Raw genomic sequence first — 15,132 nt, 5'->3', positions numbered from 1 at the left:
TATAATAATTAATTAATAGTAATAACTATTTACAGTTAATATGTTTTTAACAAAGCATTATCTAACAGTGACAGTAGAACCCACTATGTGTATATAGTCTATTGATGTATTGCCTACAGTTTATTAACTATTAATTAACTATTTTCAAATTATTAGTAAATACTTACATTTACATTTATTCATTTAGCTGACACTTTTATCCAAAGCGACTTACAATTGCTATGTATGTCAGAGGTTGCTCCTCTGGAGCAACAAGGGGTTAGGTGTCTTGCTCAGGGACACATTGGTGTCTCACAGTGGATTCGAACCCGGTCTCTCACACCAAAGGCATGTGTCTATGGCAAGCCGTTTTAACTTTTATTCATTTCCAGGATATGAATTCTTGATATCAACAATTCAATTTTAACTAGTTAAAATTATAGTAATTGATATCAGGAATTAGATTTATACTAGTAACAATGGCAATTTTTGATATCAGAAATTACATTTCCACTAGTAACAATGCTAATTCTTGATATCAACAATCACATTTTTACTAATTAAAATGCTCATTCTAGATATCAAGAATTGTATTTCAACTAGTAAAAACTATAATTCTTGATATCTGTAATTGTATTTTCACTAGTGAAATGTCACCATAGGCTGCCATTCAAAATCAATTGTTGATATCAATAATTGATTTCTTACTAGTTGCAATTCCAATTTCACATATCAGAAATACAATTCTTACTAGTAAACACCTTTATTTTTGATATCAAGAATTCAATTGTCACTAGTTGAAATGTCTATTCTTGATATCAACAATTGAATTGCTACTAGTAACAATGTTCATTTTTGATATCAATAATTCCATTTTCACTAGTGACTATGTTAATTTCTGATATCATGAATGTGATTGTTACTAGTAAGAGAGCCATTTTAGATATCTGAAATAATATTGATATCAGAAATACATTTTCAGATATCAACATTGAAAGTTTTTACTAGTAGCAATTAAATTGTTGATATCAAGAATAGACATTTCAACTAGTGACAATTGAATTATTGATATCAGGAATTCACATTCTTACTAGTAGCAATGTAATTTTTGATATGAAAAATTATATTTCTACTAGTAAGAAATCAATTGTTGATATCAAGAATCTAATTGTTGATATCAACAATTAATTTTGAATGGCAGCCTATGGTGACATTTCACTAGTGAAAATACAATTACAGATATCAAGAATTCAATTGTTGATATCAAGAATCTAATTGTTGATATCTAGAATTAAATTGTTGATATCAATAATTAAATTGTTGATATCAAAAATGTAATTGTTGATATCAAAAATTGAATTGTTGATATCAAAAATTGAATTGTTGATATCAAGAATTCATATCCTGGAAATGAATAAAAGTTAAAACGGCTTGCCATATGTGTCTTATCCACTGCGCCATCACCACCCTGTGGTGTTACGAGCCCCCTTATGATTAACATTTATTGCGATTTATATGGTTCAGTGTGGCTCTCATAATATCTGATGTGGCATAGTTCTCTAGTGCAAATTATCATATTTACGTCATCATAATCATCAGTTATGTGAACGAGACGTTTCAGCTCTAATTGGAATACAAAAATCTGAATAGGATTGGATTTTGGTTAAATTGCTATTTGAAAATAATTATATTGATGCATCTCTGCTTCCTTTATTTCTTCTGCTTTGTGTACCAGGATCCCCTCAGTAAGCGCCACCTACTGTCAGGGAGTGAATGTGCATTTTCGTTCATTTAATTTTTCTCTAAAAGTATGTTTTAATGTTTTAAGTAGGAATACTTAATCGTCAATCATGCTTTAGAATGTGTTGTAGATGAAAATCTACCGCTCATTCGCACAGACACGCAGAACAACCAGACTTTGTATTTTTAAATCGGTCTTTTTGTGGTATAATATTTACAGACACTATACTGTTATCCACATTTTCTGCATCGCTGAAATCATACTTCAGCATATTTTGAAAATGATAAAGAATCATACCATACATTTTGATTTGAATCATGATTCCATGTTGTTACAAATTTTACACTGTAGAAAAAATCTGTTAAATTTACGGTAAAAAAACGGCAGCTGTGGTTGCCAGAAATCTACCATAAAAAAGTATGGTAGCAACATTTTCGGTTTTACAGACTTAACTTAAATTTACAGGAAAAAAAACGTATTTCATTATCTGATAAAATGTTAATTTACCGACCTATTGAAGTACTAATATCTTTTTTGTACCATTGTAATACACTGACAACCTAAAATCATAGTGGTGATTAGACTCAAATGATGAATCAAAGCTCATCACAAGCAGCTTTTCCACAAGCAAGTTAATAGTAATATATAGAAGCTATAGAATCATTCACACAAATATTAAACACCATCATTGTAACACACATGACATTTTAAAAATGCAATAAACATTAAACAACATTAAATGTAACATAAAACCCTAATGTGCATAACTGATTAGAAAAAAACTATAAGAAAAACTATGAAGAAACAGTTATTTCAACAAAAATACATCAATTGTGAAGTGTCACGCAGGGAATTGTGGTAATGTCAATTTACATTTTTCCACTGTAAATTACAATAACTTGTTCTTTTTCACTTCAAAAAACTGTAAATTTAATGGTATTTTACTGTAAAATTACATTAATGGACGGTTAGATCTATCACAGTTATTCACCACATATAGTACTGAAACCACGATCATTTTTTACAGTGTATCATTTAGCAAAGAATCCTAATTAATTAGTTCTCAGAACTGATATTTCCACCCCTATCAGCCATGTATTTGCATGTTTATTTTTTCCAGCGGTGATTTTATCCCAATACACAGGCCCTAAAGACTATGCAAGTGCTTGAACGTGGCCACTCAAGTTCAATTTCATACATTGTTTTAGTCTGAAATGTGTCAAAGCACAGTTCATAATGCAACTCAAGGTACTTACATCAGTTTTAATAGCCATACATCTCTATTGGCCCCATGTGTTTGTTACCGCCAGAGTGACGCATGAATGTATGCTAAGTATATATAACAGAACTGTGCAGCTGGTGTTTGCGTACTTGCTTGGATCACGTTTCTGGCCATGTTTCTGTTCGTCAGCATATTTCTGGCCATATCGTCAGATATTCCAGTGTGTAAAAATCACCTTTCCAGACACACACAAAATTCTCATCATACTGCTGGAGAAAGACCTGTTTCCCGATCTCTCTCTCTCTCTTTCTCTCTGCAGGTCTCTAAGTAATGCTTGTGTGTGAGTGATGGCGCAGCCAGGCTAATAGTTCTTTAATGACTTCATTAAATTGTGTTTTGCGGCTTATGATCGCTGTGCCAATCTGTCATTGGGGCTAATGTAGGCACGTTAAGATAGCCCACTTTTATTTAGGAATTAATTCCGCATCTCCAGAGGCCTGAGAGAGGGATGCAGCGAGGGTCCGAGCGCTAGCAGAGATTGGAGAGAAAATAATGCCATGGCATTACAGTGTGTGTGTGTGTGTCATATAATGAGATTAGATTAGCTCTGGGTCTAATGAAACCTGTGGTGATCTATCAGCATTATGTACGACTTCATCCACCTGCTCTATTCATCAAACTACAAACACACACCCCGCAGAGAGAGAGAGTGAGAGAGAGTGAGAGAGAGAGAGAGAGAGAGAGAGAGAGAGAGAGAGAGTGAGAGAAAGTGTTTGAGATGGTACTGATGGAGGGGGTGTGATGGCATTTCTGATTCTTGTCCTATTTTTTCTCCTTAACACTTTTTTTCGTCACCTTTCCTCCCCTCATGGTTTGTCTTCACAGATGTGATGTGTTGGCTCCAACACATTTCCTCTGTCTGTCTGTCTGTCTCATCTCACTCCATTACTGCTGCTCACTGCATCTCAAACGGCCTTTTCACTGCTACTCATGCAGGTTTTCTCTCTTTGTCTCGGCCATTTCATCCCTCATTCTTTCCTTTCTGTCTTCTTGAGATCTTTTCTCTTCTGCCCACTTCCTTACATTCTGAAATGACATGGCCACATATCTCACTGTGATACCAAACTTGATGATGGAATTTGTTAAAATTGGATTGAATGTTTTTAATATTGTAAAAGATATCAATGTTCAATAAATAATAATACAATCATAATAATACTACCTATTAAAAAGTTAAATAGAACAATTTAAATAACATTATTTTTTTCATCAAATGCTAATATTTTAATAATAATAATGCATATTAAATGCATGTTCTCTTTGGCCCACTTGATTTGCTTTTGAAATGACAGTCTTATCTAATTATGAAAAAAGATTTCATGTTTTTATTATTATAAAATACACCAATGTTAAATAAATAATTATATAATAATATTAATAACAACAATTACAAAGAGAGATTTAATTTTAAAAAGTTGTAAAGAATAATTAAAATATAATAATTAAAATATTTGTATTATTTTAATTATCCTATCAACTGCTAATAAGTTCTTCATAATAATAATTATTATTATTATATTATCATTACGAAGTTATTATAATTTGATGAAATAATTATAAATATTCTATTTAGTTAGAAATTAGTTATATTCATTTAAATATGCTATTTAACTTGTTTAATGATTATTCTTATATTTTAGATATTAGGTTACTAATTCTTATTAGTACATTGTGATCTACATCTTTAAATGTCATCTACTCTGCAAGTAGATTGTATTTTGTAAGAAATTAACATTTTGTATAACATATTACTGCATGCTGTATTTTAGTTTTATTATCATTATTACTATGAAGAAGAAGTAGAAAGAGGAAGACAGACTTTATTTATTGATTTTATTTATTTTGGTGAAAATGTGCACTGATGAATCATGCACAATATGAACATGCATTAAAAAATAGAATCAATTTGATTCCCTTTTATAGTTAATTAGTCTAACTGTAGGTTGTTTAGGGGTGCTGCTTGACTACAGAATTCAACTATTGAGTTGTAACAGCTGTGCATATATTAGCTATATTACAACAGCTTCAAAAGCAGCTCATACAATTAGAACTTTTATTCATTTTATGACAGCTTGGTGGATTTTCACTTGGCCAAGCCATTCAGGAATCTTTACATTCAGCACTGATCTTTGTTGTCTTTCTGTCTGTGCAGCGGTAAGGAACGACAGAAATAAGAAGAAGAAAGAAGATAAAAAGCAAGAATGCACAGAGAGCTACACGCTGAGCCCAGACACAGAACAGATGATTGACAGAGTCAGGAAAGCCCACAAAGAGACCTTCCCCTCGCTGTGTCAACTCGGCAAATACACCACGGTAAGAGTGTGTGAGGTTGGCCTGATATACTGAATGTTCACTAGGATTTGTGATGATTTTGCAACCCATTTAACTTCTTTAATGTGATATATTCCCACATCATCACTCAAAAAAAGTTCACTGTGGCATTTTATATTAATTTACATGTTTTGGTAAAATATGCTATATTGGTCTGTGTAATTGAAAATGTTTAAATGCAGTATCAATCAGGGATGTGATTTTTCCGCATTTGCATTGATTTCCATCGTTTCCGACTCACGCAACGCACTCCAAAACATATTCCCAATTTTGTTACGAGAATTGTTTGTAAATCTGTTGTGAGCAAAAGAGAGGGTTTTCAGAATGGATAGAGTAGAGAAGAGAAATTCCACCCAGAAATAAAAATTATGTCATAATTCACTCACCCTCACCCCCCAAAAAATTTTTCTTCTGCGGAACATACATTTTTTTTGAAGAATGTTGATATCCAAACAGTTTTGGTTCCCGTTGGCTTGTAATTTATTAAAGGTCTATCATGCTGGTTCCGCCAAAATAAAAGTTTTATTGTTTTATTTTTGAAAGCCAAGACATTATTTATATTATTATTATTATTATTATTATTATTTTACAATACATTTTTATTATTATAATAAGAAATGAAAAAATAGTTTTTCCTTCATTTTTGTTCTTTGCTCATCACATGCCAGTTAACTTTTTTTTTTTTTTCTTTTGACTTCATTTAGTATTTATTTATTTATTTATTTGGCACTTTTTGCCTTTATTGTGATAGGAATAGAGTGGGATAGATTGGACAGTAAGCGAGGTGGGGGATGGGATCGGGAAAGGTCTGCGACTGGGACTCGACCTTGGCTCGCCTGAAGCACAACGGCGTTGTATTTCACATGCTGCCCACAAGGCTATTGGCGCCGACTTCATGTAGTATTTTAAACTAGATTTTTACTGTATTCAACTTTTTACATTGTAGACCTTTAACCAAAACAACGTTCTTTAGTTGAAATTAAAGCTGCACGATTCTGGAGAAATTGAGAATACCATTTTTTTTGTTTTAAATAGAGATCACAATTCTCCCTGTATTCTGAATAGACAACTAAACAAAATAACATGTAAGGTAACACTTTATTTTGATGGTCCCTTTTGAACATTCTGTTAACTATAAGTAACTTTGCAACTACATGTCAACTAACTCTCATTAGAGTATTAGTGGAGTGTCTGCTTAATATCTTCTAACTCTTTATTGTGATAGTCCTCCAACAGACATTCTACTGACTATAATAAGTAACTTTGCAACTACATGTAAACTTATTCTAACCCTAACCCTACCAGTCTACTAATACTCTACTAATACTCTAATGAGAGTTAGTAGACATGTAGGTGCAATGTTTCTTATAGACAACAGAATTATGTTAAAGGGACCATCAAAATAAAGTGAAACCACATGTAATTTACCAATGTAATTCTGACAAAATGTTAATTGCTGCAGTTACTTTCTATTTTATATAGTTACTAAATATTTAATGAATTATCACTCATAAAGACTTAACTTTTTTCATCACTGGATTTCATTTTGAACAAACCTCTTGAATGAACGATTCAATGACAAATACATTTTCTTAACTTATCGCCACCTACTGGTGTAACGATGTAATGGATACAATCTTTATATGAAGCTTTAAGTTACTTTCATTAGTTGATTTACACAATTTTGATTGCTGCCTTAGCCATCGGTGTTTATACCCGAACTATAAACTTGTATCCCAGTACGTCTGTGATCATGTGAATTATTGTAACAGAAATATTGATACTGTGTGGCTGTTTCATACCTATACATGTCTGGGTCAGTGGCAGTGCCAACACAGATTTGAACGTTTGCTGTGATTGTAGGTACTTAACAAAGGTTTATTAGACGCATCGAAATTGAGATCTTTTAATGATCAATCTTGCAGCTCTAGTTGAAAATATGGTTCTTTTGATTAATATAAATAAGCAATATCCTAAGAAATGCCTTGGATGTAATTAAAAGCATGATAAATATAACCCTAGTAAAATCATTGGATTACATATACTGTGGCTGTTTGACTACTTCACAAACCGATAAAATTATTCATCTGTGAGGATAAGACCTCATCGTTTTGACTTTGTGTTGTTTTTTTAACTACTGAGTTGACAATGACTGATGAACCAATGCTGTAACTACATATATGCGTCTCAGTTTGTCAATAACTCCCAGAACTCTGTGCTGATTCTGCTCCTGTGTTTACAAGCAGACTTCACCAAAGCTAATGGCCAGATTTCACGTGCCAGACTTTCAGCCATTATTGATGCTGCTATTAAACATTTACCATAGCACTCTAGTCCACCTGAATTTTGTCCTTGTCTGTGTATAGAGTAACAGCTCAGAGCGGCGCGTGGCACTGGACGTGGATCTGTGGGATAAGTTCAGCGAGCTCTCCACAAAGTGCATCATAAAGACGGTGGAGTTCGCCAAACAGCTGCCGGGATTCACCACCCTCACCATCGCAGACCAGATCACACTGCTGAAGGCTGCTTGCCTCGACATACTGGTGAGAACGAGTCCAAAATTCACAAAGCCAGCAGTGGTGCGGAAGTTACTGCGGGATATGACACCGCTGAAGCCTGAATATAGACTATGGGGCACATTTGAGTCATTGAAGGTTGTAGGATCGAAGCCCACAAGCAAAAAGAAGTGTGCTTTATTGTATTGAATGCACACTTGCAGTTCACTTTTAAATTTTAATATTCTTAAATGTTCAAATCTTTAAAATACTGTACTTGCATGTAATGCATTACTAAGTTATTATTTCCTGCAATTTTGTTATTTTCCCTTGAAATATAAAGTAAGTGATAATTAAGAAATAAAGGAAGTGATTATTCTTAATTTTTCTGTTATTTAATTAGTTACTTCTGATGTAATTGCAATACTGTATTAGACTATAGAAAAATTCTATATAAAACAATAGTGGATTTAATCTTAAAAACATACATTTTAACATTAGACATTGCATTTTGATGTAACCTTCTCCTTTTAAATACTTTGGTCAGTTCAAGAATAATAAAGGCATCGTTATATTATTTATTTGAAAGTATTAAAATAGCAGTTTTATATCTATTCTTATATTGTCCAACTGGTCGAGGTTGATATAGGATTTAAGAAGGAGTAAGTAAGTTATGCAATACTTTTTACAGAGATTATCTAGTACAGTAATTGAATTACACTGTTGAAGATAGAATTAATTACTTTTGTAGAGTAACTTAACAAACACTGCTCGCCGATAATATAATATTATCAAAATAAAAGGCACTTAAATGTACTTAAAAAAGTATGATTACTTGACTGCTTATTAACAAACTTTTACACACTTAATCTATCAAAAGTTTTACTTTAAAGTTCATATTATTGTTTTAATAATCTTGTGTCATGCTTTAAAAAAGTACACTTATTTTGATGTTGACAAACATACTAAATAAAGTATATTGATATAAAGCTATAAGGTACTTGATTATAATTTCAACCTTAGTGTGTTATTTTTATATTATAAAGTTAATATATTTTAAATGTATTCATTCAAATTCAACTTCATCATTACAAATGTGTAATAAAAATATATTTAAATATGTGGCATACAAGTTTAAATAGAAAGACACATTCAGTACATTCGGCAGTACACTTTAACCTTCAAAGACAATAGAAATATATCTGAAATTACATATAAAGATGTACTTAACTCCTACTTAGGTGGTCAAAAAGAACTCTAAAGTTCAACTAACTGCATTTCATATAAAATTTAACTATAATACTTTATTGTTCTGGTAGTGCCTTATTGTAAATAACATGCAATTAAGTGTCTGAAAACATTACATTCAGTTTAAACTGAATCTTAAATCTTAAAGTATCTGCTTTATGTCCATAATAAGTACCCTTTTTTAAAATGTATGCTAAAGTGCACTACTTTTTCCACAAAGGTTGATCAATGAACTTTCTCCACTATCCACTACTGTAGAATTTCTCTCATCCCAGTTTAATATGCAGAGTTAACTCCAACACGTCTCCTCTCTGTTTCACTGCTTTTAGATTTTAAGGATCTGTACCCGCTACACGCCTGAGCAAGACACCATGACTTTCTCTGATGGGTTAACACTGAACCGAACGCAGATGCACAACGCTGGCTTCGGTCCGCTAACAGACCTGGTGTTCGCCTTCGCCAGTCAGCTAATACCGCTAGAGATGGATGACGCCGAGACGGGACTGCTCAGTGCTATATGTCTGCTGTGTGGAGGTACACACACACACACACACACACCCAGTAATGATCATTTATATATATATATATATATATATATATATATATATATATATATATACATCGGCTATTCCTAGTGTATATACATCCATATACCTAGTGTCTTTTGATACATGGACCTCTAGTGCCACGCAGTGTGTGATGGTGGTATTGCAGTCATGTTGTTCAGAGAAATACTGTGTATGCAAAAAGAAATCATGTAAACATGTCCAGGTCATATTTAACTAGAAACTTAATATATAAGGCATTATAAAAGTATGTTTAATGCATTAATTATGCCTTGTAATGCACCTTATAATACATTGCATGGTCTCATGGATATTTGTAACCACAGTCATTATACGTTCCAATAATAATCTATTAATTGAACTCACCTTTAGAAAGTATAATGCATTAAAACACATTACAAACAACCAATTTTAGATGTAACAAAGAATCTGCAAATTTGGTTACAATCGTTCATGAAAAATACATTATGAATACATTTATAATGCATAACGCATTAAATAAATTGTTACCGAAATGGTATTTTGCGTTAAGAAAATTCGTTCCATTTAAATACATTTATTTAAAGTAAAGAATATTTTACACTAAAATCATCATAATTAAAGGCTTTACAATAACACTAAGAGAATATAAATACTTTAAATAATATATAACAGTAGTATACAATATATATTTTTACATAATATTTTAAAATATTAAATGTAAAATTATTACATTTATGTTTACAGTAAAATATGTTTCTCTTAAAATTATAATAATAAAAGGCTGTAAAATACATACTAAAACAATTTTATAGATATTTTGCTATTTCAATAATGTAACAGCATAAAGGTATAATATAATGTATATTCTTTAATATTAATATTTTCTAGGTTTTTTTGTTGTTGTTTTGATATATTTTTTTTTCATCTTTGTTGGAGAAAATGCTATTGAGTGCTATATAGATAATGTTATGCAAATAATCAAACGGCTTTAGAAATTTTTTTTCTTCTGATATTGCGATGACAGTGACCTGGGCTGCGTTTCCAAAAAGCCTCGTAAGCTAAGTTGATCTTAGAAACCATTGGTATCAATTATTCTGTGATCTACTTCGGATTTCGATGCTTTTGGGAAACGCAGCCCTGAACATTTTTCACAGGTTTCATGAGATTCACCATCTCCAATATTTGCTGAATTTATGATATAAGCTCTCATACCACAAGTCTGTGAGCTGAATATGAATGGTTTGTGCAGATCGGCAAGACCTGGAAGAAGCCGATAAGGTGGATGTTCTGCAGGAACCGCTTCTGGAAGCACTGAAGATCTACGTGAGGAACAGGAGGCCGCACAAACCTCACATGTTTCCTAAGATGCTGATGAAGATTACCGACCTGAGGAGCATCAGTGCCAAGGGTTAGTCAAATTCTCGCATAATTCTACTCTTTTTGTTCTCCTAGACCAGGGGTAGGCAAGTTCGGTCCTAGAGAGCCGCTGTCCTGCAGAGTTTAGTTCCAACCCTAATCAAACACACCTGAACAAGCTAATAAATGTCTTCAGGATTAAGACTATAGGCAGGTGAGGTATTTTTCAGTGTTGGAGCCAAACTCTGCAGGACAGCGGCTCCCTAGGACCGAACTTGCCTACCCCTGTCCCAGACTATAAGAAAAATACATGTGTGACTACTTGAAAACTAAATACATTTTTCATCTGTCTCAGGGGCAGAGCGTGTGATCACCCTGAAGATGGAGATTCCTGGCTCCATGCCTCCTCTAATTCAGGAGATGTTGGAGAACTCTGAGGGTTTGGAGAGTTCCTCAGGCGGGGTCAGTTCACGGGCCGCCGGCGCCCCTCCAGGCAGTTGTAGCCCCTCCCTTTCTCCAAGCTCCGCCCAGAGCAGCCCACCTACGCAGTCGCCATGACAACCATCATTGCGGTCATCGTCAGACACTTATCGACTACTGTGTGCCCTCCGCCACACGACAGCAGAAAAGTTCAAAAGCACGCGCTCATATTGCCGCCCCTCTGCCCGTGTTCCTCAGAGACTAAAAGGGGGATTCAAAGGTGTGTCGCCGGAATTTTGTTGTTTTCTTTCCTCAGATCAGACTGTGATTGTATACCTCCTCGATTTCCTTTTGGATGAAGGGAGGAAGACCACTGGAGGGTGAAGACAAAAAAGTGCAAGTATGAATGGACAAACGTATAGAAGGAATTAAAGGACCTTTTCTTCTGTTTCCGATTCTTATGGCCTGGGACTTCTGTTTTCAATGACCAGAGACAAACTAAGAAAGAAAAATATATAAATATATAGAGAGAAGACATGGAATGATTGTGATTGAGAACTGAATGAAACATGGACTTGATGTAAAGATGCAAATGTATTTCCTCACTTTTTCCTCTTTATGCCTATGAAAGGGCAAAGAGTGAATTGTTTTATTTCAGACTGATGATGATGATGTTTTTCATGGAGAAAAAAAAAACATTGAAAAGATTATTAATTTTCACTCACAAAATTGTGCACAGAAGATATAAAAATGGTCGCAACAAACAATTTGTGTAATGTGTTCTTCTTGCTCTTGTCTTTAAGCTACTAGCAAATACCTCAAGGATTCATTTCATACCATATTTTATTACACTGTGTTTTGCTTAATATTTCAGAAATAAATTACCGAAAAGGTTCTTGCATCAATGAGATTTTTCAAAGTTCTCTGCAAAGTTGTTCTTCGTTCTTCACTTAGGGGTAAACATGAGTTCTACTGTAAAAAAGTTGTGCAGTAGTATAGCCTACTCTTTTTCTTGTGTCTGGCCTTGTCGAACTGAGTAAACAAATGAACCTAAAAAGATTTACATGTCAAAAAATGTATATAATGTTAAAGTTTTCCAAAAAGTTTGCGATGACTAAAAAAACACTTTTGGCCAGAGTCTGTTTGAATTTATGCCACACCAGTTCGTTCTTTAAATTTTCAACTTCGCTTGAAGTATATTGGGGCCTTCATTCTAGAGAGCATTTCATTGGACAAAAAGTAGTACACAACCATAGGGACTTTTGCACCGGTTAGTTATAGGACCTCAGTTATAGGAACTAGCCACCAGGGCAGTCCCCCGAGAAATAAATATTTCACTAGGGGCATTTTCCTGGTTGAATTTGCAGGCGAGAGCCTGAGCACTCAACACTTCCCGTTCTCCATCTTCATTAGTTTATGATCTGTTTAACATTTCTATCTATTACGTTATTATAACTCTAATACAAAAAAAGGAAATGGTATACGAAAAAGTGTTATAGCATTTGCCTTGTGGTTGATATCAAATATCGCTAGCTGAGCAGAAATACATAATCGTGTTTAACTTGTTCCCTTTAAACTTGGATTGTTGTTGGATTTCCTTTTTTGTGTAAAGGTTGAGAAGTGCCTGGACTTCCACGTCAGTCTATCTATCGTTCCATGTTCTTGGAGTAAATATATAGACTATAAACTGTGGGTTTACACTGCATTTTAAAAATGGCGAATGCCTTCTTAAATTACTGACAGTTTCTAATATTGTGCTGGGTTTGACCCTTCTCTTTAGGAGCTGATTTAGTCTCCCCAAAAGGCAATCCCATTCAGTCGGTTCACTCGACTATGGGATATCGCGCCATTTGCTGAAGACAACTGTCTAAGTCCGAAAATTGACAAAAGCTGCCTCCGCAGGCAGGATACGAAGGTGGGAAGGTAACAAGATACGTCCAAATCCAATGATCGTGCCACATGTTGTCTCCTGAAATAACTTCATCCGAATGATTTTTGAAGGAAGCATAGATGGATCCTTCGCTGCCTTTGATATCCCACAATCCTGTGTGTTCCATTCCCTGTTGAGGAAAAACAATAAAGATGGCGTCTAAAATTTTAGGTTGGTGGTCAATAAGTGTATAAAGTGTTCATTTTGACCAACTTTTCCCAATTTTGATGACATTTCTTGTGAGAAGTTAGTATTGTAGTAATTAAATATTCAATTGGTTGTCACCACTCTCTGCTTTGTTATCGATCATTAAATCTTTATGCTGCCTCAGAAGTCTGTCTGAAATCAGTTTTGTGAGGTATCTTCATGCATAAACGCTACCTGCTAAGATATTGCCTGACAGGGCAGCGAGGCAAGAAGTCAGTTGGCTAAGTTTTCGGATGCAGCCATTTATTCACACCTGAAAGGCCAATGACGCATGCTGTCGTGGGGGCCTACCTGCCTACAAATACGGTCGCATGCACAGTTTCTCTCATTCTTCTGCTTTTCGCCGTGGTACTAGAAAACCATAACACCACATTCATAAGCCCAGTGCTTGGGAACCCGGGCCTACACACAGACTGCCTAAACAATTGGCGAGTCGGGAAAGAAGGGTCCGCCCTCATGTGCGTATCATGTGTTCGCTGACCAGCAAACATCACAACATTGCAGTCAGGGATACCATGGTGTCTTTCCCTATGCAGGGACCTGCTGTCCCTCAGCCGGAGTTGTGGTTCCTATGGGCCTACCCACTGAGAGGAAGAATCTAGCAGCGGGGCTCCCAATCAATGTCATGGTCACAATACAGAGTGAAAGGACACCATCGACAAGGGGGCTTTATGCGTTGAACTAGCGCATATTTGGAGCTTGGTGCAGGCGAAGGTCTTTATCCCTGCATCAGTGCCCAATTGCGGGGATACTGACTTTTTTGCAGGAATTGTTGGAGGAAGGTCGCTTTTATTCCACGTTGAAAGTCCATTTCGGCAAGTGAGGGCACACCTTCTTGCCATTTGATTCCTCAAAGGGGCTCAGCTTCTTAGGCCCAATACAAAATCAGTGGTGCCGTCACGGGACCTGATTGTCGCTTCGGAGCCTTTGTGTGAACCTTTGTTTAAGCCACTAGAATCTTTGGATCTAAGGATGCTGTCTTATAAAACCACCGCTGAACGTTCGCCAGTTCCCGCCGTCTTCTTCCCACAACAACTAACCTTTGTTACTTACCCCTAAGGTCGTGTCAGGAGTGTTTAGTGCGCTTTCGTTTGAGCTGCCCACCCTGTCAAACCTCTCTATCGACTTGGACGAAGACAGACTTCATTCTATGCGCCCTGTTTGATTTTTATGCAGATACATTGATCAAACACAGTTCTTCTGACCAGCTCTTTTTTATACTTTGCTAACCTGGTCCTTGGGAAGCCGCTATCTAAATCAAAAAGTGGGTACTATGAAAATTAAAACGTTCCTCCAGTGTGAAAGCCCCTCATGAGTACCCTTACTATTTTTGGTCTGTGACTATAAATGTTACTGTAAGTGTCAGTATCTACTACAAGTTAGTCAAATTTAAGTGTACACTAACATATAGATGTTAGCTTTAGTGATTAGAGAAACAAAGCTTTTCGAAATTTTCTATCAATTGAACCATTTGCTTCCTAAAATGATATTCACTGTTTCAAAATGCTTGAAAATCCACACGCTGCTGACGCCTGCTGGTCAGAACAGTATGCAGCTCAAACATATAAAATCACCGTTTACAAACCCATTGCAAA

At 34.9% G+C, this 15,132-nt stretch overlaps 2 protein-coding genes across 4 annotated transcripts in view; both read left to right on the top strand.

The window, feature by feature from the left end:
- raraa (retinoic acid receptor, alpha a) overlaps positions 1-12,305 on the top strand; it is a 241,090-nt gene extending 228,785 nt beyond the window's left edge. For all 3 annotated transcript variants that reach the window (XM_077205970.1, XM_077205972.1, XM_077205971.1), the window contains 5 exons: positions 5,155-5,315; positions 7,700-7,876; positions 9,406-9,610; positions 10,874-11,032; positions 11,336-12,305. In XM_077205970.1, coding sequence (XP_077062085.1) covers positions 5,155-5,315; positions 7,700-7,876; positions 9,406-9,610; positions 10,874-11,032; positions 11,336-11,538 — 905 coding nt within the window. In that variant the 3' untranslated portion in view covers positions 11,539-12,305. The remainder of the gene's footprint in view (positions 1-5,154; positions 5,316-7,699; positions 7,877-9,405; positions 9,611-10,873; positions 11,033-11,335) is intronic.
- The window catches only part of vps35l (VPS35 endosomal protein sorting factor like), a 322,653-nt gene that overhangs the window by 278,521 nt on the left and 29,000 nt on the right, over positions 1-15,132 (top strand). The gene's annotated exons all lie outside the window — the stretch shown is intronic.

This window comes from Siphateles boraxobius, unplaced genomic scaffold (assembly GCF_051911475.1).
Source record: "Siphateles boraxobius isolate OS27281-9 unplaced genomic scaffold, OSU_SipBor_1 55, whole genome shotgun sequence".
In the NCBI taxonomy this organism is placed as follows: domain Eukaryota; kingdom Metazoa; phylum Chordata; class Actinopteri; order Cypriniformes; family Leuciscidae; genus Siphateles; species Siphateles boraxobius.
Note: the sequence above shows the minus strand (reverse complement) of the source record. Positions and strands in the feature narration are given on the sequence as shown.